At 47.8% G+C, this 27795-nt stretch overlaps 1 protein-coding gene across 3 annotated transcripts in view; it reads right to left on the reverse strand.

Moving 5' to 3' along the window:
• Window positions 1-27795, reverse strand: part of LOC142571369 (diacylglycerol kinase delta) — a 481001-nt gene that overhangs the window by 34834 nt on the left and 418372 nt on the right. For all 3 annotated transcript variants that reach the window (XM_075679655.1, XM_075679654.1, XM_075679656.1), the window contains 2 exons: window positions 26476-26634; window positions 7679-7724 (listed from right to left, as the gene is read on the reverse strand). In XM_075679655.1, the coding sequence (XP_075535770.1) occupies window positions 7679-7724; window positions 26476-26634 (205 nt within the window). The remainder of the gene's footprint in view (window positions 1-7678; window positions 7725-26475; window positions 26635-27795) is intronic.

The raw sequence follows: 27795 nt of genomic DNA on the forward strand, positions 1-27795 counted from the left end.
CGTCCCTATGCTGCCCGCTCAGATAATGCCGCCACCGATTCACCTGCGCCGAACCGCCCCTATTCTCGTTCGCCTTCGCCCCAACGACGACAATCTCGCTCCCCCCAGCCCCGTCGCTCCTATTCGCAGACTCCCTTCGGATGCCACTCCCAGCCAAAAAACTAGACGATGCAGCGCCTCGAGGTGACTCTGCATTGCTCCCTATGCCACCAAATCCTCTCCTGACGTTGCCCACTCATCTGAACCTTCTTGACGTGCAAGTCGATGGTGTTCCTGTATCTGCTCTCATAGACACTGGGGCGCATTTGTCGGTTATGAGCACTGACCTTCGTAACCGGCTGAGGAAAATAATCACGCCCGCCACAACGCCTGCTGTCCGTGTCGTCGATGGCGGAACAGCCCCTGTAATTGGTATGTGTGCCGCCCGCGTCTCCTTCGCCGATCGCTCCACTACCGTGCTATTCACAGTCATCGCGCACTGTCCCCACGACATCATCCTCGGCCTAGAATTCCTCTCCGCACATTCTGCTCTCATCGATTGCTCCGCCAGTACTCTCCGCCTCGACCTGCTTGTTCTGGATCCCGCTGAACAACACCCTACTCGCCTCAGTTCCGTCGACTTCGTTTGCTTGCCACCTTCGGCACTGACTTACGTTGACTTCGTGTCATCCCCACCAGTGCTCGACGGTCACTACATCGCGGCTCCTATGCAAGACGTCCTCCTTACACACGGGATCACACCACCTCATACAGTTTTATCTATTACGGCGAATTGCGTCTGCCTGCCGGTGGTCAATTTTGGCTTGACGACACAAGTGCTGCCACGCGGGATGTCTCTGGCCCAACTTTGCTCATTCGAGGATCACTCTGTAGTATCGATTTCAGTAGACGACAATTCAACCAATCCTTCTCTACCATCGCAGTCGGCAACTTGTACCATCGCCAACTTACAGAAAATGATTGCACCCGACATGCCGTCCGAGCACGCTCGTGCGCTCTACCGCGTTCTGATTTCCTACCAAGATATTTTTTACTTTAACGATCGTCCTTTGGCCCAAACAACAGCTGTTAAACATCGCATTAATACCGGCGATGCCCCTCCTATTCATCGCCGCCCGTATCGAGTATCACCGGCTGAGCATCAAGTTATTCACACCGAAGTTCGCAAAATGCTTGCCAAGAACATTATTGAACCGTCATGTAGTCCATGGGTGTCACCTGTTGTGCTGGTAAAAAAGAAGGATGGCTCATGGCGCTTCTGCGTGGATTATCGGCACCTTAACAGGGTTACCAAAAAGGACGTGTATCCCCTACCTCGGATTGATGACGCCCTTGACTGCCTCCACGGTGCTCGCTATTTCTCCTCTATTGACCTTCGCTCCGGCTATTGGCAGATTGCCGTGGACGATCTCGACTGCGAGAAGACTGCCTTTGTAACACCCGACGGTCTTTATCAATTCAAGGTGATGCCGTTCGGCCTATGTAACGCTCCTGCCACTTTTGAACGCAAGATGGACTCCCTTCTTCACGGTTTCAAATGGTCCACGTGCCTGTGCTACTTGGACGGCGTTATAGTATTCTCCCCAACATTCGCTACGCACCTCGCGCGCCTCTCAGCAGTCCTGGACGTTTTTCGGCGAGCCGGTCTGCAACTCAAAGCATCAAAGTGCCAATTCGGCCGTTGCCAGATTACCGTCCTTGGACATCTCGTTGACGCGAACGGAGTGCAACCGGACCCAGGCAAGATCCATGCTGTTACGCACTTCCCTGTTCCGAAGTGTGTCAAGGATGTGCGCAGCTTCATCGGCCTTTGCTCGTACTTCCGCCGTTTCGTGGAAAATTTCGCGGCCATAGCACGACCACTAACCGAGCTTTTGAAAAAAGATGCCCCTTTCCAGTGGGGCGATAACGAGGCCTCTGCATTCTTGCTTCTAATCGACCTTCTCACAACGCCTCCCGTTCTGGCCCATTTCGATCCTTCTGCGCCTACCGAAGTCCGTACTGATGCCAGCGGTCACAGAATTGGCGCAGTACTGGCACAATGCCAGCGTGGCCACGACCGTGTTATCGCTTACGCCACCAGGCTCCTCTCGCCCGCGGAGCGCAACTATTCCATCACTGAGCATGAGTGTCTGGCCCTAGTTTGGGCAGTTGCGAAGTTCCGCCCATACTTACATGGCCGACCCTTTTCCGTTATCACAGACCATCACGCGCTTTGTTGGTTATGCTCATTGAAAGACCCTACAGGAAGACTTGGTCGCTGGGCCTTACACCTCCAAGAATATTCGTTCTCTGTCACCTACAAATCTGGCCGACTACACAAGGATGCTGACTGCCTGTCTCGCTACCCGGTAGACGAGCCTGACGACGCCGACAGTAGTACCGCCGACGGCATTTTCTCTGTGTCTGCCTTCGCTAACATCGCCGATGAGCAGTACCGAGACCTATTGCTGCGAGTACTCACCGAGCGTCTGCGCTCTACACCTACCGACGCATCCGTTCGCTGATATGTCCTCCAGGGCGGCATTCTGTACCGAAGGAACTTCCTCCCTGGTGGCCCTGATCTTCTTCTTGTCGTGCCAAAACATTTACGACAGACTGTGCTCTTTGAGATGCACGACGCACCCACTGCAGGACATCTTGGGGTAACCCGCACATACGACGGCGTCCGCTGCCGCTTCTATTGGCCTGGTCTCGCTCGCTCCGTTCGACGCTATGTTGCTGCCTGTGATCCCTGCCAGCGTCGGAAAACACCTCAGGTGCTACCTTCCGGTCATCTCCAGCCGATCACCGTCCCTGTGGAACCGTTCTTTCGTGTTGGATTAGACCTCCTCGGTCCCTTTCCCACGTCATCCTCTGAGAACAAATGGGTAGCCGTCGCAATTGATTACGCCACCCGATACGCTATCACGCGGGCTCTCCCTACCAGTTCTCCCTAACAAGGCGTGGTTGCACTACCGCCTTCACCAACTGTCACGCAACATATGAGCGAGCGCCGCCCGTTTTAGGAGCAATGCGCCTAATCAGACCCAACGTCTGAATTACCTGCTTTTTAGTGCTGGAGAGCCAAGCAGTTCCGGTTCCCGACTCGTGTACCGTCAGACCCAGAATTTTTTAGGTTGGACATTGTTAAAGTGGGGTTCCGGATAGATTAAGACGAATGGGTGTTGCAGAGAATTTACGACGGTCCCAGCGATTGGCGACTGACATGTAAGCAGATTTGCTGACGGAAAGCCTAAGGCCGACCGAAGAAGCGTCAGTTGACGTGATATCTAAAGCGGATTGAAGGGCCGCAGCTTGAGTCTGCAGGTCATGATGAGTGTTCCATACCATGATGTCATCAGCGTACAACAAGAACCTTATGTCGGGTAGGGTACATCATGTAAGCGCCATGCAAGCGGGATGAAAGCAATATTGAATAATGTGGGTGACAATACCGATCCCTGAGGTACGCTGTGAGGAGGGACAAATGAGCCGACGGCGTCACCACTAAGGTGAATCGCAAAATGTCGGTCTTCAAGGAAAGATTTGACAAAATTTCGTACTCTAGGGGGAAAATGCAGCATGTCAATTGAAGCAAGGATGGCAGCATGACTGATGTTATCAGACACCTTTTTGACGTCCATAGCGAGGACAGTACAGACACTGTGGCTACGAGTTGACAATAAAACTGAGGATGCCAAGACAGCCAGCCCATCTTCAGTACCTATGGATGGACGGAAGCCAATTTGAGCAGGGTGGTAGAAACCGTGGTGCTCTAGCCACCCCGACAGTCGTGTGGCTAGCATTTTCTCAGCAAGCTTGCACAACGCTGACATTAGGGAAATGGGTCGGAAGTTGCCAAGGTTGGTCAGCGGCTTGCCTGGTTTTGGAATCGGGATCACAATAGCCGATTTCCAGCCTGGAGGGACAAAGCCATCTAGTCATACCTTGTTAATGGTGTTGATTTAAACACTCGTGTAACCAACTGTATTTGTCTTCTTCATTCTCTTGTATTTACCACTCCCCCTCTGTAATGCCCTTGGCCCTGAGGAGTATAATAAATGAAAATTTAAAGAAAAAATAAAGATCCGGTGTGTATGTTGTACGTCGAGCTTGAGGCACAGCCCACGTTGCTGAATCAGGATGGTTCAGTAGTACAAACAATGCATCCGCGAAGGCGTCCTGCACACGCCTACCTCGGGGGCTAGAAGTAGGGTACCCCCAATCTGGATGAGGGGCGTTGAACTCACCACCAACTAAAATAGGACACGCTGGGTATTGGCGATGGACATTCAATAATCAGCTCAGATTAATGCTTGAAGAAGAACCACCGGCTGGCCTTACGTGGTATGACACTACCACAACAGTTGCCTTGGGTAACTTCACAGCTACTGCCACTACCTCCTGATATGAGTTACACTAGTTTTCAAGAGATAGGCAGACGTGAGGATAGTGCGTATTAACATGCACTGCCGCCTTTCCTGGAGGGGCAGCTGTGTGCACGCGACGGTCACTCATCCAAGGAGACATGTATCCACTGAAGCCTCGAATGGCAGGCAAGGCATTGGTCTCCTGTAGTACCAGGGTCCACACCTGCAGCTTGTTTATACGTAGATGGGATTTAAGCTCCCCCACTTTCGTGGAGAGACCTCCACAGTTACACTGCAGCACGCCACAAACACCTGTACCTGCCATTTTGATTACGAGTCCAGGCGTTGTAAAATCACAGATGTCAGGTTGGATAACTGGCTGACCATGAACCGCAAAAGGGATGTTGTAGAGTTATCCGGCAACAGACCAGAAGACCTGGTAGACTTTGCAAACGATACAGCAGGGCATGACAGAGACGATGATGCAGCGAAATCGATAGTTGTAGTGGTGTGAGATTCCACTGCACGTCGGCGAATCGCAAGTAGTTCACGGTGCTGTTAGAGCTTGGAAACCTCCGCTAAAAGGCAGGCAATTTGATTGTCAACTGCTGCCATATCATCATGTGAATGTTCCGGCATGTTCTGCTTCTGTGTAAACAGCGGGCAACAGCGGTCTCTGCAAGCTTTGTCATTGTAAGTCTGTTGGGAATGGGGTGCAGGGCTCGGAAAGCTATGGTCAGTCATCGTCATCCCACTGGAGCGCCGCAAACCTGTTAGATGTCGGCACTGGTTGTGTGGCAGCATGCTGAGGCCATTGCTTGTGAATCCCGCGACGAACCTTCTGAATGGCCTTTTGCTTTGCGGGACAAGTTGGAGAAGTGATCTTGTGGTTGTCGTTCTTGCAGTGTCCACATCGGTAAGACACTGTGCCAGCTAGTACAGCTTCATCTGGCACTGTAAACGGACAAAATCGGCACATGTGGCCAGGTCAGAAACAGTTGTAACAATAGAGAACACTGGGGTTATATGGCCGAGGTCGCAGAATGCAGCCATAGTAGTACAGGCGGGCTGGGGGTGTTGTTGGGCCCTGCAAGGTGACGATGCAAGAGCGCCCCTTTCCCATGTAACACGCTTGAATGACACGGTGAGTAGGAGAGTAGAGCTCACCCTGGAGGGCAGTCTGGTCCTCGCCAATGTCAGCGTTGTAAACAACACAGCGCTGTAAATCCGAGCCCTCTACCAGGTACACATGAACCGGCACGGTGACTATGCTTGTGATCAAGAGACGCTGAAGTGTTTGCAAACGCTCGACAGCAGCCAATGTCGGGAGCCACACAGTGATGGTATCTGACTTCTTCCTGGCCGTGAAGCCGCGGAAGCCTGTGGTGCCAAGACAAGCACCTAGGTTTGCTTGAATAATCCTGTTCGGAATCTCCATGAGGCTTGTGGGGGCCAGAGCTTTAATTGTTGCTTTATAGCAAACCGAGCCCGGTGTCGACACAACTGGGTGGTCAATCGTTAGACAGGAACGCTTGCCTTGGGAGCTGCTGTTGGCCGAAGACGAATCTGGTGCAGATTGTTCCGAAGGATGCTTCCGAGAAGCACGGGGGGCTGACGGCACAGATTGAAGGCTCACAGTTGAATGATTGCCATATTTACCCAATTATAATGTGCCCCATAAAAGAAAGATTGGTCCCAATTTGCCTGTGCGGTACAACCAAATAGGGAACCAAAACTGTATTTGTGGCATCTGCAAGAGCCGGCCATCAAAGCCAACATCAAAAGTGAAAAATGGGGGAGTTGGGATGGAAGCATGGCTAAATTCAGAGCGGGGACTACTGGGACACAAGCTAAGGCACAAGAAACGAAAAGATGCCATGTCCTGTCTTGTGTCTTGGACACAAGTATGTGTTCAAGTAGTTCGTGCTCTGAATTTAGCAAAGCCAACGTCATCCTCATTGTCATCACAAGATGACGACAGAACAAGTTCTTGCATAGGATGGTGATGACGAAGCGCCACTTTCAGTCTTTGATTACAAAAGCTCGCTGAAAATGTAAGTTAGTTTTACATGATAAAATAGTGCCAACAAAGCCACGTCACATGTTTTCGGCATTCCTGAGAATTGAAGGCATCGCAGGAGCAACTTAGTGAAGTGGTTAGTCTAGGCCATGGCAGAGGAATAGACAGGTGTTCCAATGATGTCCTGGAACACGTCTATTCCTTGTTCAGAGTTCCCGCATCTCCCACAGATCAGGGGGCATTATATCCAAAACCAAAATCATGGAACTCTTTGGCGTGATTGCACTGAGAGTGGTGCGATTGCACTTTTTCCACTTCAGTGGTTACCGGAGAGCCACATTTATCTCCTGGGGGTACTAGGTCATGGTTTCAGAGCTTTTCAACAGAACTTCACAGTCACCGACAGGATGAAGCAAGGAGAGGAAGTTTTTGAGTAAATCATGGCATAACACTAGCGAATTGGCTCTTCAGCTTGTGCTTCTCAATGTTACTGAGTCTGCGCTTATGCTTTTTAGCGGTGGTGGTGGTGGTGAAAATGTCTTTATTTCAAAAGTCAAATACTGGCCTCTGGGCCTATATGTGAACAGGGGCGTGGTCACCCCACTCCTAAGACACACACCATTGTTGAAACACCTGTCTGTTCTTCCACCATGGTCTAGACATGGGTCATTATGCCCTTTGTGATTGTTGTGAGGTTGTTTGAGAAACATGGAATATCAAGTATGCTATCGACCATATGGAGGGTGAGATGTGGTCCATAGACAACGATACAGTGCCATCTGAGAGTGATTATGATGAACATTAGTTATAAATAAATTTCCATTCTGTGAAAGTAATATTTGCACCGGTTTCATATTCTTTTGGTTACCAGAATCGGAGGCAAACTGCATTTCTTTTTTGTTACAAAATTGAATGCACACAACATTTCTACTTTGTTTAGGAGTTCTGTCATTTCTACATCACCTTTCATATTCTGAACTCATAAAAGCTTGATGCATATTAGATTCGGTGGCATTCATAATCGTGTATATACTGTAAAACAAAGCACCAATGTGTTGGGACATCTTTTTCTGCCTCTTCTTTAATCTTCTTGTCAGGAATGTCAATTTCGAATTAATGGAAGTCACAATTAATTTCAACAAATATAGTTATTGCATGTTTTCCCTTAATGATGTCCAATTATGTAAAATATTACTACATTATAAGACATTACACTACATATGTTTCAAATTGTATAAATTGTGAAGTTTTTACCTTTACTTTTGATAGAAACTACAAGGCAACCAAACTGTAGATGTATACTCACATCATCTTCCTTGCTTCCACCCCAGAAGTTGGAGCCACCACCATAACTGCAAAATAAAGAAAATATGAAATAGGTTCAATTAGCAAACATAGCTCAATAACTGTCAACAACATTTCATATGATATGCGACCAAAAAAGGAAGAAAAAGGGCTTGATGAAGTAGCTCTCACAAACTACTCTGCTTTTTGATGAAAAGCAGCTTGAACTCCAAGCTGTCTGTTTAGTAACTGTTTCAGTGTGCCGTGAAACATATGGCCTCTGTGACCGAACAAAAAATAGCAGAACAATGGTATATGCTGCTTTCAATATTTTGTGAGCTCAATGCGCTTGTACTGTCATGTGTAGCAGTAAGATAATTATTCAGGTGCTGACAGCCCAGTCTTCTTTATAGAACTGCCCACTGGAAAATATGGCATATTAAGGTTTATACAACTGGCTCTTCATGTTTTTCTCTCTAGAGACGAACAAAACTGTAGTAAATTTATGGGACTTAATTTAGGTCTCCATCTCCTCTCTACATTTTGCTTCTGGAAAAGGCAGCTAATGTGGAAGCCAGTTGCAACCTGTCATCGCAAACATAATCTCTAATTTTCCATCAGCAGCAAATCATTCATAAAATGTCCTAGCAACCACGGATATTCGTGGGACGTCCGCCACAAGTCTGAATGACCATCCATCTTGATGTCCATCATGGAAGCCTATCACGGAAGTCTATAAGGCGTACAAGAAAAGTTTATATCCCATGCGGATGTACAGAGGGCATTCTGTTTTGAATGTCTACTGGCTGTACATAAATGGACATGCTGAGGACATGCAGGGTTCGTCCGTAAAGTAATGAGAGTGGGTCTGGTAAAAATAATTTATTGAACCAATAGGCACATATTATTAAAATTCTTCAAAATAATCTCCTTAAGCGTCAATACATCACTTCCAACGTGATCCCCACGCTGCAAAGGCTCCCTGAAAGTCAGCTGCTGTAACCTCTTTCAGGGACTCTGTGATAACCAGTTGGATGGCAGGAGCATCGTCGAAACGGTGACCTTTCAGGCTTTTCTTGAGCTTTGGGAACAGTAAACAGTCTGTTGGGCTCTCATTATGGTTCTATGGTGGCTGCGGCAAGGTTGCAACCCCTATACGGGCGAGGTAGGCGGTCACAATGAAGCGGTATGGGCTGGAGCGTTGTCGTGGTGAAGATTCTAGTGATTGGCAATCTCCAGTTGTTTCCGTTTGACGGCTCTATGAAGGTGCTCAAGAACTTTTTTGTGGAACACAGAGTTGATGGTTAGTTGCCGAGGTACAAATTCTTTGTGGACCACCCCACACTTGTCAAAACAGACAATGAACATTGTCTTTACCTTGGACTCCGGCATTCTCGCTTTCTTGGGGCGTGGGGAGTTCATGGTGTGCCACTTCAAACTTTGGCGCTTGGTTTCAGGGTTGTACTGGCACACCCATGATTGTTGCCTGTTATGATGGCATCTAAAAGGTCCCCTCACTTTCTAACTGCACCAATGTCTCATGGGAAACGTCATCTCATCATTGTTTTTGTTAATCACTCAACACTTCTGCCATCAATTTCAAACAAACTTTCTGCATCTTCAAGTTTTCAGAAATAATTTTGTGAACTGTTGTTTTGCACATGTTGAGGTCTTCAGCAATTAACCTGATACTCAAGCCACGGTTGGAGTCCAAGAGATTTTCTAACTTTTGCCACCCCCATATTCATCCAAACCACTCATAAAGGTCGTCCTAATCGCTCCATGTCTTCAATAGTCTCCCATTCGTTCTTGAACTCACTGAACCACCAGAAACCTGTGCCCTTGATGGGGCATCGCCTTTGTAAGCCTCCTTAAGAGGAAGCTTTAGCTCGGGCCCAACTCCGACACAGCCTATTCAAATAGATGTAAAACGCAAAAACTTTTTCTGAGATAACCACTCGACCATGTTAATGAAATTTGTTGCATTTGAAAGAGAAAGTTATATTCTAGCGGCTATTGGAAGTAAAATTTCGATTTGGGGCCTAAATTTCGTTGAAAAAAATTTCAAAGATTCGAAAATTCGAGAACAAATATAAAAGCATGAAGTTTACAAATTAATAGCTATCCGTCACGAGCAGATATCATGGTTCTGCAAACGACATCCATTAGATCATTAAAAGCAGACAAATTCAATATATCACTTCCTTCTCTTAAGTGAATTCGTTACATTGTGTACAAGGGTGTACAAAAGCTGTATTTACACATTATTAACTTTATTGAGATTCATGTGTAACATATTGGTTTTGTACGATTTAGATGTACTATGAGATACAATTCACAGATGTGTGATATCGTTTTTCATTGCTGAGTTACGGAGTTGTAAGCTTGATAGTCTCGTTTTCTGAAAATTTGCGATTTTGCCAATGTTTAGTAAAATATTGACGACCTAAATAAAAAATTCGAAACCAACAGTCACTAGATTTTAAATTCTTATTTTATATGCAACAAACCTCATCAAATATGGCACAGTGGTTGTTGAGAAAAATGAATTCCCCTTTTACATATATTCAGATAGGAGCACCCGAGCTCAAGCTTCCTTTTAACTAAGGCAAGTGTCTCAGAAGGTGAAAGCAAGATTTAATTGCGCACCACCAGCGGCGTAGCCAGGATGGGGGGGGGGGCTCAAGCCCCACAAGCCCCTCCCCTGAAATGTTTCTGTGCTGTCATGCGCCGTCGACCAAAACCACCACCACCACCCCCAGCCGGAAATCACGCTGGATTTTGTCTAGAATGTCCTTTTTACGCTCGAAAAGACAGACATTTCATCGTGAAAATTGTGAAATAGGGCTGGATTTTGTGGCAATGCCCATGCACCGGGAGTCACATACCGTAACGCACGAAGCCCCATCCGAGCACAGTTTCAAGGGCATTTTCATGGCGACCGGGCTCATCGCGGCATCTCGTGGAGGTCGCGGAATCTATGGAATGCATGGATTTCAATTCTGAAACTTTATGTGTATAAAGTTATCATAAACGCCAAAGGTGCATTGCTTTTCCAAAGTCGTACATTGGAGCATACAACGAGACAAGCCAAATCAACACACTATCAGACAAGTTGACAAAGCACGCAGCGAGCTCCGATGAGACGAAGCGTTGCGGTGGTTCATTTGTGCCGTCATGTCACAGAAAAGAACATCAATTTTTTTTTCACCCACGCCTAAGCATCCATGTCAAGACACTAAAGCAAAGGTAACTACATTTTTATTTATTTTTTTACTTTGACTTTTATTCGCGAGGACACCTTGAACCTCTAATTTCTTTTGTTCTCACTACGCACGGGCTCTCAGAACCAGCCAGGGCGCATGCAATTTTATTGTGTTGCCCCGACCACCGCGCAGTGCATTTCGACGCGCATTTGTTTTTCTCTAGCCGAGTGAATTTTCACCTGGCAGAGTTTTGGACACTTTCTGGCTATCAGACGAGAAAAAGAAACAATGGTTGTTCGCCACAATCACTGAGGGGACTCGACGTATTACAATGCGTTAGCTTGAGCGCAACCTCTCCAGAAAGTCATGTCTCGCCACTCTAGGATACTGAGCAGTATGCGTATGGTTTTCTGTGGACCAAGCATCTCACGTTTTCTTCGATATTCCTTCAGTAGCCACATTAGGTGCCCAAATTAGGCCTCTATTGTGGCCAACATGCTTACTTTGCATTTTTTCATTTCTGTGCCGCCGCCCTACAAAAGGAAGAAGACATTGTTGCGGCGCAGCAAATTGTCGCATGGTGAAAGTTCGACTTTGTTACTTCTTCTTTTGTAGAAAGTAATGGGCCATGGGACACTTCGTTTGCTGGATACTCTTACTATATTATTGTGATAACTGTGATAACTTGTGATAACCAATTATATGGACACTCCAGGCGCATTCCTGCCATCGCCGTCGCCCTCATGTTCTGTATAAAGTCCAAGGGCGATAACATCGTGACCGCGCGCTGCATGCTGTATGTGCGAGTAAAAGCGTAAGGGGGGTGGGGGTGGCATGGGTGAGCCGGCGATGGTGGCTCAGTCTTCTGTGCGCAAGGGAGGAAAGCGAGGAGGAAGTGCATCGTCTTCCGTTGTGCACGATACACCAGGGGGAGTGGAGAGAGAAGGGGGCTGTGATCTGTGAATCTGTGGTTGCGCAACAAGTTTATTTGCCTTGTTTGCCGTATCATACATAGTGGATTTTTCTTAGATACGTAGATTTATTGGAGACTTATACGTATATTTATATACCTTGTTGCGAGGTTTTGTGTATATGTGCAGTGAACTTTGTTTCCAGCGACACTTTTTTGCCCTTTATCAAGCTGTATCTTCGCGTTTGTATATTCCATTTTATCTTCGCATTTCTAATGTACGAGGATGAGTCAAATAAAAGTGAGCCAAACCTCCCAGCGCAATAATGGTCCGGTTCATTATCTGCGAGGCATGTGCGTAGCACAGAGGCATCTCTCATTTACAAAAGTGACATGCAGGTGGAAATATAAAAGTTCTTTAATACTCTCATACACTGGGTCGAACGTAGTTGCATGACATAATGGACACTATAAATGTTGAACAGAGTGGTGTCATGAAGTTTTCGAAAGCGGAAGATGTTTCCCAAAAAGAAATTAGTCACCTTATGGCTGCCGTGTACGCTGAACATTGCATCTCATTGGCCACTGTGAAGCGTTGGAGGAAACGGTTCAAAGAAGGACATGAAAGTTGCAAAGGTGATCCAAGACCGGGCCAAAGCCACCATGCAGTCATCCCCAACATAATTGCAAAGGCTGATTAGACAAGAATGGAAGATAAGCATCGATTAATTGGCAGGGTGTGTGAACATCAGTCACGGTTTGGGTCACACCATAATTCATAAACACCTCAGGTATCGGCTCTTGTGTGCGCAACAGATGCTCAAGATTTTGAACCACTGCCAGAAGACGGAGAGGTTCGGCGCTGCCTTAGCTCATTTGATCCGTTATCACAATGAGAGTGACGACTTTTTGCCTGCAATTGTGACCAGGGACGAATCGTGGTGCTGCTACTACAAGCCTGAAACACGAAGGCAAAGCTTACAGTGGAAACATTTTAATTAACCACCCCAAGGAAAGCAATGCCATCATTTCTGCCAAAAAGGTGTTGTTGACTTTTTTTTCGATCACCAGGGGCCATTATTGATCGAATTTGCTAAACCTGGAGAGACAATCAATAGTTTCCGATATTGCAAAATGTCGGATTGGCTTCGTGTCGCAATCAAGAGCAAATGACATGAAAAATTGAGGAATGGGGTCATCTTGCTCTACGACAATGCCCGTCCCCATGTCGCTGATGTGGTTAATACAACACTGGCAAAGTTCAAGCGGGAAACGCTACAATATCCGCCATACAGCCCAGACCTGTTGCCTTGCAGCTTCTACATTTTGGAACATTCGAAAAAACAGCTCAAGGAAATCAGATTCATGTCGGATGATGACGTGAAAGAGTCAGTTACAGACTTTTTGAAGCAGCAACCCAAGGAGTTTAATCAGACAAAAATCAAGCGACTCATTAGCCAGTGGGACAAATGTCTAAATGCTCATGGAGACTACTCTCAAATTAAGTACATCGTTTGTCATATATTCGCCATGGCTCACTTTCATTTGACTCGCCCTCGTATATTTTTAAGAACACCTGCTTTTTATATCTGCTCTCTGCTGAGACTATAATTTCAGTGCAATTACAATACATGACCGATGACAGCTGCCACTGCGCAATACATCTTAATAAAGGACAGCGTCATTGAGATTTTTCCCTGGTTGTTGCATATGAACAAAACTGTAAACAAGGTTCTTGAATGAGAGAGAGAGAGAGAGAGAGAGAGAGAGAGAGAGAGAGAGAGAGAGAGAGAGAGAGAGAGAGAGAGAGAGAGAGAGAGAGATGCAAATGAGAGAAAGGCAGGGAGGTTAGCAAAGTTTCATTACAATATTTGTCCTCAACTGGTTAATTTCATGGCTTTTACATTTTTCATATCAGCGGCATGCACTTCTCTGCTGGTTTCAAACTAATATAGTTCTAAAGTTTGTGTGATACCTTCTTTACTTATTAAATAGACAGAAAACATGGAAGCATAGATATCAGTTATTTCTGGCAAAATTTTTGAGACATACTAGTATATTCTTTTATGAAAAAATACATTTTACTTGTCTTGACAGCACATAGCATTCAAGAATTCGTTTGCAGCATCTTTGGCAATGGAAACGCAGTTATTATTAATGTATTTGATCCCTCGACAAATTCTATAAGGAGGAGGTCGAGCTGCAATGTGAGCTCGCCCTCCCAAACAAAATTTCGGGCTACGCCACCGTGCACTACTGCTCCAGTGAACGCTCCATTCTTGGCGGTTTCTGTCCTGACAAAAACTCAGAAATCTCTTTTGCACCAATTCAGATCCTCAATGTGTCAGAGCTTGGACGCGACTGCCGTCCGGTGCGTTACTTAGCTTAGAACCCCCCCCACAAATCCCGCCTCTGGAGAGCATACTACTGGTGACTACAGTGTTACGAGGCAGGAAGTCTCATTACTTTATGGACAAATCCTGTACATAAGTTTGGACATGGATCGGTGTCCTAATATGAAAAAAGATGTAGCTGAAAATCCTATAGATTCGTAATTAATTTTATATTTCTGTCTAGAGTTTTGGGGGAAAGGCGCGCATAGAAGACGAGAAAGTAGAGAATCAGACCGATTGACTCTAAGCAAAACAAAACCACCTTGCCATCTTGTTCACTTTGTCGTCCAACTGCGTGACGAAACTGGTGGAGGCACTGAGTGCAACCACAACGATGCATCCCATGCACAAGACCCCATCCAGCAGCTGGAACACAAGTCCTGCGAACACCTCAGTTCACAGAGCAAGCCGCTGGCAACGAGGCCTACCACCATAGACAGCAGGACTGCTAGCACACCAAAAAAAGGGCTATGAGGTTGTATCAAGTCAGTGTAGAAGTTCTGGCACCTTCTACACCAACCTACTGTACCTTTCAGAACCCGCAGTTGCCCCCTACCTTTCAAGGAGATTTACTATATGAGGACGTGGATGACTGGCTTAGTGAGTTTGAATGTTTCGCTGTGCTCATCTGCTCGGATGATGCCACAAAACTCCGGAATGTGTACTTCAGCTTAAAGGACGTTGCCCACATTTGGTTCCAAAATAGGGATATGTTAACATGCTGGCGTGAATTCTGACATCACTTTCTGGAGTGCTACAGGAATGCCAACCACCACAAATGCACTGAACGTGAACTGTGATCCCATGTTCAGATGCCGAATGAGGCCATCACAATGTATGTCAAGGATATGACTCAACTTTTTGAACGAGCAGATCCTGCTATGCCAGAGGACAAAAAGTTTTGCCACTTGATGTGCGGTGCGAAGAAGCAACTTTTTGCTGGTCTGGTACAGAGCCACCCAAAGAGTGTGGCCGAGTTCCTCACTGAAGCTGTGACGATGAAGAAAGTCCTTTATCAGCAGTCTGCCCTCTTCAACCAGCAAGTTAATGCTGCATTAACTCTTGAATTGTTAGCCAGGTTCGGGAGCAGTAGCACCAAATGGGTTTGCGAAATTGTTTGCTTTGTCGTCCGTGAAGAAACAGAGAAGCACTACGGAGTGAGACAGCTAGTGGCCGGCTCCATCGCCAGTGTAACCCGTGATGAGGTTCAGCAAGCACTGCACAGCCACGGATACCCACTGATGCCCAACGCTGGCACTCCCATATTCGCAGATATTCAGCACTGCATGTATGCAGAATCCTCGCGAAATGCCATGCCTGTTTCCCGCCCTGAAGTCTCAATTCAGAGGCCACAGCCAATTGCGATTCAATCAGCACACGCTGGTTTGGACATCGATGGTCGCTGTGCAACCCCGTGAAAGTCTGATCTCTGGCGTACGTCGGACAGACAGCATCTCCGCTACCATTGCGGTGAGGTCCGTCACATCTACCGCGAATGTCCGTATCAACTTGGGCTGCATAGTTTCTCCATTAAATTGCCTAGTCCTCAAGAAGGGAAATTGAAGAGCATCTGGCCCAACAATGGGCACCTTTCTCATGATGTCAATCACGGTCACCATCTTCGAGGCGACCCTCACGCATGCATCCACGTTTCAGGCTGACGGAACCGGGACGCTCACCAAGCTTCGTCAGGAAGACTGAAGGCAGCGGCCTTCAGGGGCAAGGTTGCTGGGACTCAAAGTGTGAAAGACCTTGATATAACGTTAAACCTTTATATAAGGAAGTAGGTAAAATTGGCAATGTGCTTCGTTATATTGAAAGTTAGTTGTATTGAAATTCGACCTTTTATGCAAATAAGAACAGTGGCCGGCCGACTCTTCTCACACAGAAAGGGGCCACAGAATTTTCTCAATTACAGGGCAATTAAAAAAAGCAAACTTGAATGATAAAACGATTCATTTTGATGAATTCAGGAGCCGGCGACAAATGATACGGTTTCATGCCATGTTGACAATACCTTCATATAGGTGGTACGAATTAAGCTAAGCAAAGCCAGCCACACGTTCACGTGCACTTCGCCCATGTGGCTGACAGCGTCGCCCACGCTGGAACGATGCTATCACAAAAAGCGCCAGCAATGGAGAGTGAATGATTCATGTGCCTCTCACAGCAATGGGTGACTAAAACTCGAGATTACGCAACCTTCAATACTAAATGCGCGGGAAGACAGGTTACATGGTGTCCCACCATCTTGGCATGGCCACTCTTTGCACAGGTGGCAGATTACCTCTAAAACAAGGTGTGCAGCTATGTATGCGCTCAGCCATGCTTACAGCCATGCGCAGCCATGCCTGAGACCCATGCTAAAAATTGCAACGCACACTAACTTACCCCCCTCCCACCCCACCCCTCACGCACGCTCGATTGCGTTATCGCAAGCTCATTTCCCTCCTCCTTTCCTTTGCTAGAGTGGAGAAGCGGCACTCCTGTGTGAAGTCACCATCTTTCTCACCTTCACGCACTTTCACTCTCACCTAAAGCGCAAAGTGTGCGGGGTGTGTTAGGATCTTATCACACTTGGACTGTATATGGAACATGATGTGGATTCACTTGGGTGGTCACTCTTGTCATGCCGCGTGCGATTTGAGAGGCGTGTTTACAAGCAGCCACTTGTAATTAAATAATTTGACTATCTGTGTCTGCGGAAGTTTCCATTTACTGTCTCGGCATTACTTTGCTGCGGAAGCGAAATATTGTTATATTGAAATCGCATACAAACACACTTCGTTATGCTCAGGTTCTAATTACATGGTGTTCGTTGGACACCAGGTTATACAAAGTTAAATACTTCGTTATATCGAGAATGTCGTTATATTGAAGTTCGTTATATCGAGGTTTATCTGTATAACAATGGCTGGGTGCTTGAATGCATTCCACTGCTGCTGCTTCAATATGCACTCGCACACACGTACGCATGCATGTGTGCACGCTAACACACAAACAGTTCGAAGACGTGAGTTCGTATCCCACCTGCAGCCAGTTGTATTTTCATCCACTTTCATTTCCATTTATTTATCATTTAGTTCATTAAATTAAGAACTACAAATAATTTCCCCTATGCTGTCCTTGGTGTCATTGTTTATCAGCTTCTTATAATATGACTAATAACAATCGGGCCCCCCGGCTTCCTTTCTTCTCGTTCATCACATAGCGACGGTCTCGAATCGGGCAGATTTGATGCCTTCAGGTAGCATGTGTGGGTTTATTGACCAGTTGCCTTCACACAAAAAGTTAATGTAAGTGTGATGCTTGTGGAAGAAAGGATGTGGCACATCCACTGCCACAGTTTGTGAGTGGTAGCACTGGCTAACCCTCCCAGGCTTAGTTTCAGCAGATACACATAAATACCCCAGAAAGTGGATGGGAAAACGGCACCGCATTAGCTCAATTGGCAAAAGCATCGCATGCATAATGGGAAGACATGGGCTCGTACCCCACCTGCGGCCAGTTGCTTCACAGCGGAGCTGTATATGGCTAGGGTACCATAGAATTTTCGTGTCCGCACACTAAAGCTATCATAACCAATGGCTCATACTCCTATAAGCACTCATCATCCCGTAAGCAAGCAAAAAATGCAATGGCTCATAGCTGCGTAAGGCAGAGGCTACAAGCACTCAGCAAAGTGAAGCGACCAGTGCTTACATTCTTTCTAACAACGCATACAACATACAGAACAGCATGTCAAAAACTGTCACAATCGATGGCTCATACCCACAAACAAGCAAAAAATGCAATGGCTCATAGCCCCGTAAGATTTATGGCTACACACTTTGCGTGGGTTAATTGCGGTGACACTACCCTTGTGGTCATTATTGGTGATTTCAATGTGGACGTATCAGAACCAAAAGGGGAGTGGTTTAAGCATTTCGTGTTGCAGACATTTCGCTTGCAATGCCACATCAATCTGGCCCAACCGACCAGCCAGCGGCATACATGCATCGATATGACATTATCAAAGAATGTGTTTGCAGTTGCAAGTATGAGTATCAGTGTATGTCATAGCGACTACACAGCCACTGTGACCATCATTACTAAGTTACGATTCCATTACATTTATTTATTATTTCATTAATTAAATTAAGAACTACAGATAATTTTTCCTATTTATTTATTTATTTATTTATTTATTTATTTATTTATTTATTTATTTATACATACTGCAGCCCCTTTATGGGGCTATTGCAGGAGTGGGTTGGATAAAAAAAAGTCATACAGAAAACCTATGCTGCCCTTCACGTCATTGTTTGTTGGCTTCTTATATGACTATATACAGTAGAACCTCATTGATATGTTCCTGTTTTTCTGGTGGCAACGTTTGCAATCGAGAACACAAAGAATGACCCAATAAGATTGTGCAAATTTTTTAACGGTTCATACGTTCCCGGAAAATACGATTTCTCGACACCAACTTTCAGTACTTCGCCAAACTGCGATTGTATGAGACATTTTCTGGCTGCTAGATCCCGTGTAAACAAGAAAAAGCATGACACACGAGTGATTGACAACAGTCTATATTGTCACATGGTGGTGACGTAGAAGAACACAGTAGCAATACTGTGAATCACAAAACTAACTTTTATTGGGCGAACCTGTGCCCACAAGACAGGCTACACTTATAGCACAACGATAGCAGCGAACACGGTCGGCAATCGTCGAAAATCTGATCAACGGGTCAAGCGCGTCGGCTTTTATACACCAATCGTCGAATGTTCCAGACTAACCGCTGGGATCCGCGCGCCTTCCACAAAGTTCTACATTATTCGCGTCGCGCACACATGCAATCAGATTACACAAGTTTCGGTCACAGACAGTGGATGGAACCATCGATAACATTCCAGAAACTTCCCACAAATGCAAGCACGTCCTGCGCTGTGCCATAACATTTGTTAGGCGGTGAAACGTGTCGCCTGATAAAGACAAGTACACGTGTCAATACCCCCCTCTTAAAAAGCATCGACCCGATACTGCAAACGAATGAAAGTAATAAACAAAAGTACTCGTAGCAAAGAAAACGACAAAAATAGGAAGTTCGTCAGCATCTGTAAAAGGGTTTAAGGCGCACCACGTGGACCACTTCAGATCGTGCGCGGCACCGCTGTGAATGCGAAATGCCGTCTGGCATGACCTCATAGTCCAGAGCGCCAATACATCGGATGACCTTGTAAGGTCCGAAATAGCGTCGGAGTAGTTTCTCACTGAGTCCTCGTCGTCGTATCGGGGTCCATACCCAAACACGGTCGCCGGGCTGGTACTCGACGAAGCGTCGTCGGAGGTTGTAGTGTCGGCTGTCGGTCCTCTGCTGGTTCTTGATCTGCAGGCGGGCGAGCTGACGGGCTTCTTCGGCGCGCTGGAGATAGATAGCGACGTCAAGATTGTCCTCGTCAGTGATGTGCGGCAGCATGACGTCGAGCGTCGTCGTCGAGTTCCTGCCGTAGACCAGCTTAAATGGCGTGATCTGTGTTGTTTCTTGTACCGCCGTGTTGTAAGCGAATGTTACGTACAGCAGGACCGCATCCCACGTCTTGTGCTCGACGTCGACGTACATTGCTAGCATGTCGGCGAGGGTCTTGTGCAGGCGCTCCGTGAGACCATACGTCTGCGGATGGTAGGCAGTTGTCCTCCTGTGACTTGTCTGGCTGTATTGCAGAATGGCTTGCGTGAGCTCTGCTCTAAAAGCCGTTCCTCTGTCGGTGATGAGGACTTCTGGAGCACCATGTCGCAGCAGGATGTTCTCGACGAAAAATTTCGCCACTTCGGCTGCGCTCCCTTTCGGTAGAGCTTTAGTTTCAGCGAAGCGGGTAAGATAGTCCATCGCCACGACAATCCACTTATTTCCGGAAGTTGATGTCGGAAACGGTCCCAACAAGTCCATCCCGATCTGCTGAAAAGGTCGGTAAGGAGCCTTGACTGGCTGTAGTAATCCCGCTGGCCTTGTCGGTGGTGTCTTGCATCGCTGACAGTCTCAGCATGTCCTGACGTAACGGGCGACATCGGCGGTTAGGTGCGGCCAGTAATACCTTTCTTGTATCCTCGATAGTGTCCGGGAGAAACCGAGGTGCCCAGCGGTCGGATCGTCATGTAGGGCGTGCAGTACTTCTGGACGCAGCGCCGACGGAAAAAAAAGAAGGTAGTTGGTGCGGACTGGCGAGAAGTTCTTCTTCACGAGTAGGTTGTTTTGAAGCGTGAACGAAGACAAGCCACGCTTAAATGCCCGAGGGACAACGTCGGTGTGCCCTTCCAAATACTCGACTAGGGCTTTTAGCTCCGGGTCCCCTCGTTGTTGTTTGGCGAAGTCCTCTGCGCTTATTATTCCAAGGAAGGCGTCGTCATCCTCGTCATCTTGCGGCAGTGGGTCAATGGGGGCGTGTGATAGGCAATCGGCATCTGAGTGTTTTCGTCCGGACTTGTATGTTACAGTGATGTCGTATTCTTGTAGTCTGAGGCTCCATCATGCCAGCCATCCTGAAAGGTCCTTTAAATTAGCTAGCCAACACAACGCGTGATGGTCGCTGACCACTTTGAATGGCCTGCCATATAGGTAAGGGCGAAATTTCACTGTAGTGCAAACGATGGCGAGGCATTCCTTTTCCGTTGTAGAATAATTGCCTTTCGCTTTTGACAACGACTGGCTAGCGTAAGCTATCACATGTTCATGTCCATCTTTTCTCTGGACTAGGACGGCACCGAGGCCTAGGCTACTGGCGTCAGTGTGGATTTCGGTATCGGCGTGCTCGTCGAAGTGCGCAAGTACGGGCGGTGACTGCATGCGTCGTTTGAGTTCTTGAAATGCATCGGACTGTGGCGTTTCCCACTTGAACTCGAACGTCACATTTAGTTAGCTGTGTCAGCGGCTCAGCGATGCGTGAAAAGTTCTTGACAAATCGCCTGTAGTAGGCACACATGCCAAGAAATCTACGCACTGCCTTCTTGTCGATGGGCTGCGGGAACTTTGCGTGGCAGCTGTCTTCTGCGGGTCAGGGCGGACTCCAGACTTGCTGATGACGTGGCCTAGGAACAGAAGCTCATCGTAAGCGAAGCGGCACTTTTCTGGCTTCAGAGTAAGCCCTGATGACTTGATGGCCTCGAGTACTGTTGCAAGCCGCCTAAGGTGATCATCGAAATTTCCGGCGAAGACCCGCCTAAGGTGATCATCGAAATTTCCGGCGAAGACAATGACGTCATCCAAGTAAACGAGACAGGTCTGCCACTTCAATCCTGCTAAAACCGTGTCCATCACGTGCTGGAACGTTGCAGGCGCCGAGCACAGTTCAAATGGCATAACCTTGAACTCGTAGAGGCCGTCTAGGGTGATGAAGGCGGTCTTCTCGCGATCTCTTTCGTCGACTTCTACTTGCCAATAGCCAGACTTGAGGTCCATCGATGAGAAGTATTTAGCGTTGCAGAGCCGATCCAATGTTTCGTCTGTCTGTGGGAGGGGGTATACGTCCTTCTTCGTGATCTTGTTTAGTCGACGATAATCGGCGCAGAAATGTAGGGTTCCGTCCTTTTTCTTTACCAGGACAACAGGGGATGCCCATGGGCTTTTCGCCGGCTGGATGATGTCGTCGCGCAGCATTTCGTCGACTTGTTCTCTTATAGCTTCACATTCTCGCGGGGAAACTCGGTAAGGGCTCTGGCGGAGTGGTCGAGCGCACTCCTCGGTGATTATGCGATGCTTGGCGACTGGTGTTGTAGAATCATCGATGACATCGAAAAACAGCCTTTGTATCATTGGAGCAGACTTCTGAGCTGCTGTTGCCTAATCACGGGGAGACTTGGATTAATGTCGTAGTCTGGTTCGGGAACCATGGTCGTCGGCGTAGATTCGGTGGAATCCGACAGCACAAACGCATTACTGGTTTCCAGAATTTCCTCGATGTATGCGATCGTCGTGCCCTTGTTGATGTGCTTGAACTCCTGGCTGAAGTTTGTCAGCAACACTTCAGTTTTCCCTCCATGCAGTCGAGCGATCCCTCTTGCGACGCAAATTTCACGGTCGAGCAGTAGACATTGGTCACCTTCAAAGACGCCTTCTACATCAGCGGGTGTTTTGGTGCCGACCGAAATAACAATGCTAGAGCGAGGCGGAATGCTCACTTGATCTTCGAGCACACTTAAGGCGTGGTGACTATGAGGGCTCTCCGGCGGTATCGCTTTATCTTCCGACAGCGTTATTGACTTCAACTTCAGGTTGATGATTGCGCCGTGTTGGTTCAGGAAGTCCATACCGAGAATGATGTCTCGTGAACACTGTTGGAGGATAATGAAAGTGGCAGGGTAAGTCCGGTCATGAATGATTATTCTTGCCGTGCAGATTCCAGTCGGCGTGATGACGTGTCCTCCAGCGGTCCGAATTTGAGGGCCTTCCCATGCGGTCTTAACTTTCTTCAACTGAGCGGCGATGTGTCCACTCATTACGGAGTAATCAGCCCCTGTGTCCACTAAGGCGGTAACTGCGTGGCCGTCGAGAAGCACGTCGAGGTCGGTGGTTCTTTGTCTGGCGTTGCAGTTAGGTCTTGGCGTCGGATCACGGCTGCGTCGTGTTGAACTGAAGTTGGAACATCGCGTTGTCAAGTCGTCATTTGTCGGTGCAGTCTTGCCTTCCTGACTTCGTCGGGACGGCGGCGTGTTGTTGTTATGTCGTCGAGGTAGTCTCTTCGTAGTCTTTGTAGGCGGCGGAGGATTTTCGTCAGTTCGACGAACAGCAACCGCACCTCCATCAGTTGCTGCTTTTAGTTTTCCGGATATGGGCTCGCAGAGCGGCCCCGTGCTGGGCCAGTGTATGGACGGCGCTGCGGCGATAGGTAGCAGCCTCGTGACGGCGACCGGGACGGCCGTCGAGGGCTCCGCTGAATAGCGGCGAGGTAGTCGGCGATGTCACGAGCGTGTTCACCTACCCGAGGGCGCGGTGCGTTGATGGCGAACCCTCGCAATCCCAGATCGCGGTATGGGCATCGGCGGTACACATGGCTGGCTTTCCCGCAGTGGTAGCAGAGCGGGCGGTGGTCAGGAGTGCGCCAAACGTCTGTCTTCCTCGGGTAGCTGCGCTGGGCGACGGGTGGGCGTGCTGGCGGCGGCGGCAGTGGTCGACGGAATTGCGGCGTTACAGGGCCCTGGCGCGGTCTTGGAGGGGGACCTTGACGGCGGGCGACGGCGGCATAGGTCATCCCTTCTGGCTGGGGCTGCGATGATTGTGATTGTACCTCGGGAACTCCAAGCGATCGCTGGACTTCTTCTTTGAAAACTTCGGCGATTGAGGCCACTTGAGGTTGCAATGAAGGGAAGATCTTCTGAAGCTCCTCTCGTACGACTGCCCGGATGGTCTCGCGCAGGTCGTCGGTGGCCACTGATTGAATGCCGGCGTAGCTTGTTGGCTTGGTGCGTCGGTCGAATTGCCGGTTGCAGAATTCCAGTGTCTTCTTGGTGTTCGTCACCTCATGAAGAAACTCGTCGACGGTCTTCGGTGGACTCCTTACCATTCCGGAGAAAAGTTCCTCCTTTACACCACACATCAGTAGGCAGACTTTCTTCTCCTCTGACATTTCCAGGTCGGCGTGGCGGAACAGATGGGTCATTTCCTCAGTGAAGATTGCGATCGTCTCATTTGGCAGCTGCGCTCTGGTCTCCAGTAGAGCTTGTGCTCGCTCTTTTTGCACGACGCTTGTAAATGTTTGCAGGAAGCCGCTTCGGAACAGGTCCCACGTCATCAAGGTGGCTTCTCGATTCTCGAACCACGTCCTGGTGGCGTCCTCCAATGCGAAATAGACATGTCGCAGCTTGTCGTCGCTTGCCCAGCTGTTAAACGTAGCGACCCTCTCATACGTTTCCAGCCAGCTTTCCAGGTCGCCAAATGTGGAACTGCGGAACGTCGGTGGTTCCCTGGGCTGGGCTGCAGCACGATGGGAGACGCTGGGGCTGCCATTGGGGTTGCCTTGGCCACAATCTTCTTGGTCTTCTCAGGTAGAAGTCCGAGCTCCGGGGGCAGCTGTTGAAGACGGCAGCTTGCTCGATGGTCCAGGACTACGTTGGTGTTCTCTTTGCGGTCCGGGCTTGAATTACGGCTTGTCGGGGGCGTCCGGTACTGAACGTAAAGCACCTCCACCAGATGTCACGTGGTGGTGACGTAGAAGAACACAGTAGCAATACTGTGAACGACAAAACTAACTTTTATTGGGCAAACCTGTGCCCGCAAGACAGGCTACACTTATAGCACAACGATAGCGGCAAACACAGTCAGCGATCGTCGAAAATCTGATCAGCAGGTCAAGGGCGTCGGCTCTTATAGATCAATCGTCGAATGTTCCAGACTAATTGATGGGACCCGCGCCCCTTCCACAAAGATCTACATTATTCGCGTCGCGCACACATGCAATCAGATTATACAAGTTTCGGTCACAGACAGTGGATGGAACCATCGATAACATTCCAGAAACTTCCCACACATGCAAGCGCGTCCTGCGCTGTGCCATAACATTTGTTAGGTGGTGAAACGTGTCGCCCGATAAAGACAAGTACACGTGTCAATATAGCTGGCTGCTCTCTACCCGCCTACACTACTCGCCCGCCCGTCTCATGTGAAAATGCCGGCACGCACTCAGTTTTTCATTTTCAGTTCTCAATTATTTTTTAGACGAAATGAGCACCACGAAATCGACTCGTCGTGAGATTATTATTATCAGCCTCTTTTTATGTCCACTGCAGGGCGAAGGCCTCTCCTTGAAATCTCCAATTACCCAAGTGACACCCTCTATATTTAAATTGTGGGTCTTAAATGCCTTTGCTGGTTAAAGGCACCGGATGAGAAGGCTGAAGTGTGCCAGGGGGTGTTCACATAAAAAATTGGCTGTCTGAAATAGTGGACAGCCGATCTTATACACCCCTGGCATCAGCCTCTGTGGCCCCAACCCACGGGCTGCCCTGCTTCCAGCTTTGATCCCCCCGCTACCCCTTGGATGCCCTCGAGATCCTGCGCCACCTGCTTTATTATAACCTCAGGTGCGCTCCTGAGGCCTTCGTTTGCCAGTTACATGTGCCCTCCTGGAGCAGTGCTTGTAAAAAATCCAACCTATCGTCATGACAAAAAAAGCGACCAACAACCTATACAACACCAGTCACAACCTTACCCCTTCAGACAGAGTGATCACTAAATGGGGCGTCCGTGCCCACTGGCTCACCGTGCAGGCAGCCAGCGGCACACTCCACAATGCCGGCATATTTGGGGGACAAACGCATGCAACATGCGTTAACAAACCTCCTCCGTAGTGCCTAGGCAGACTCATATATTCAAGGAGCATAAGCCACGAGATTTTCTCTCTCACGCCCGCTCTTACTCGCGCCTGTGCACAAACGGCTGGCAATCCCTCAGGGATTCGAGGAATTGGCTCAGCGAAATCTGCTTTCGGCGCAGTTGGCGCGGTCCATATATGTTTCGGAGGGTAGGGCGGCATAGAGCTATGGGCGCAGCCCATTCATGTTTGGAGAGGTGGAAAGGCGACGGGAGAGAGCTACGCAAAGATGGCTTGAATATGAGCGCACAGTGGCTGTTGGAGCAGCGGCCCATTGTGCAGTGGCTCGAATTTCTCGTTTTCTTTCTTTCTTTTCATGGATTTTGCATTTCACTACCTTTTGGCTCGGACACCCAGCAGCCAGTCATCGTTATAACCGATAATTCGGCATCAGAGCATTGTAATAAGTGGTTTATTTCACCATAGAAAACGTACAAAAGCCGAAGGTGCAGCAGCTTCTCATTGTCATAACCGATATATTGTTAAAACTGGAAGTACCATTCGAAATATGGCAGCCTTGATATACAAATTTGTTTTATGGACACTTCCTGGACGTGCGATGGATATCTGTTGGATATTTGCGGACGTCTACCGGATATTCATTATATATTGAAAACGGAAATCCAATGGATGTCCGACAGATATTGTTGGTTGCTTGGGACATGACGTTTGTCATGAAAAACATGATGGTTATCAAAGGCAGAATATCACAGTTCCAGCTTTCCTTAACATTCTTTTTATCCCAGGTCACATTAGCCTTTGTATTTGGCTACATTTTGCATTAGTACTATTATAATTAGACACTGTGACAACGTGCCCCAGATGCTTCAATGAAATTTTTTGGCGAAAACTATTTTATACATTGAAATCTGTAGCTTCAGGGTTTAACTGGATATAAGTTTATGATGTCAAAGGGTTAACTGGTGCAGCAATTGACTACCAAACAGTTCGTGTAGATCCATTACCTGGGTATGTTGAGGACGACAATGCCTTGTAGGGAAGGCAATGCAATGCGATGCCCATCACACTCCAACTGCACCCTCTGCTCCAAGTTCTTGTACGTACGTTGCAACAACTCTTTTCCACCCAGAACACCATACCACATCAGATTCTTGGTGCGAGACCTGCAGATAGACCAAAGCATGTAATAAACTTCAGAACTAACAATCCCATTGACAAGAAATGATGAACAAACTATGCAACCTTACAGATTAAACTTCTTTTTTTAGCCCTGAGTAGTTTTATGACTAATTGGTAATAATGCAACTGAACAAAACTCAGTCAAAGAGAGAACATTACCCAGTGGAACATCTTTTAAATTCAGTGCTTTTATTTTACCAAAACCACGAACTGATTAGCAGAATCTCATTGATGCGTTCCCATCACATACGTTTTCGGGACGCCAATGTCCGCAATCGAGAACTCAGAATATGCCCCAATAGAGTTACGCTCATTTTTTACAGGTTCATACGTTTCCAGAGGAGGAGGAAGTAAACTTTATTGTTCTAGAAAAAGCAATTCAGCAGTCAGGCCGTATGTCTTCATCTTCTATTGGTTGATGACGATCTCCGGCCTGCATGGTTGGCGCCCCTATTCCAGGGCACCAGTGAGTGTGGCTGCTTGTCGGGCATGATCCACCAGCCTCCGTTGGAGGCTAGGGTTGCCGCTGGAGAGCACGCTCTCCCACTGCTCCGCACTCGGATTTTCTGTTTTGTGGAATGCCTTATTCGTATTGCACTTCCATGTGATGTGATAAAGTGTGGGTATTGCGCCACACCAAGGGCATGTGTCCCTGTATTGACTTGGGAACATTTTGCTTAATATATGCAAATCTGGGAGAGTTCCTGTCTGCAGCTTTCGCCAGTAAACTGCCTGTTGTTGAGTGAGTATATTGTGGGGTGGGGGATATCTGATCCTCGTCCCTCTATGGTAATTTAGTATGTCAGAGTATGTTGGGATCACTGTCATAAGATCCTCAGGATCTCTGCATGTTTACGTCCACTCGGTTTGTATGCTCGCGAGCGATACTATCAATCCTTTGGTCGCCCTCAATCTCAGTGTGCCCCGGTACCCAAAAGATGGTGTGTCTAATGCGTTTATTCTGTCAGCCAGCGCAGAAGAAGATTTGGAGCTCTTTTTGACCGATTCTGCCTTTAATGTAGTTTCGGCATGCTTCCTTGGAGTCTGTTAGAATTATAAGGGATCTATTTGTGCGTTAGCCCTCCACAGCTGCTAGAGCAACAGCTATTTCCTCCCCCTCAGTTACCGTACAATCCCGTGCCGAC

The sequence above is a fragment of the Dermacentor variabilis genome, chromosome 2 (assembly GCF_050947875.1).
Source record: "Dermacentor variabilis isolate Ectoservices chromosome 2, ASM5094787v1, whole genome shotgun sequence".
Taxonomy (NCBI): Eukaryota; Metazoa; Arthropoda; class Arachnida; order Ixodida; family Ixodidae; genus Dermacentor; species Dermacentor variabilis.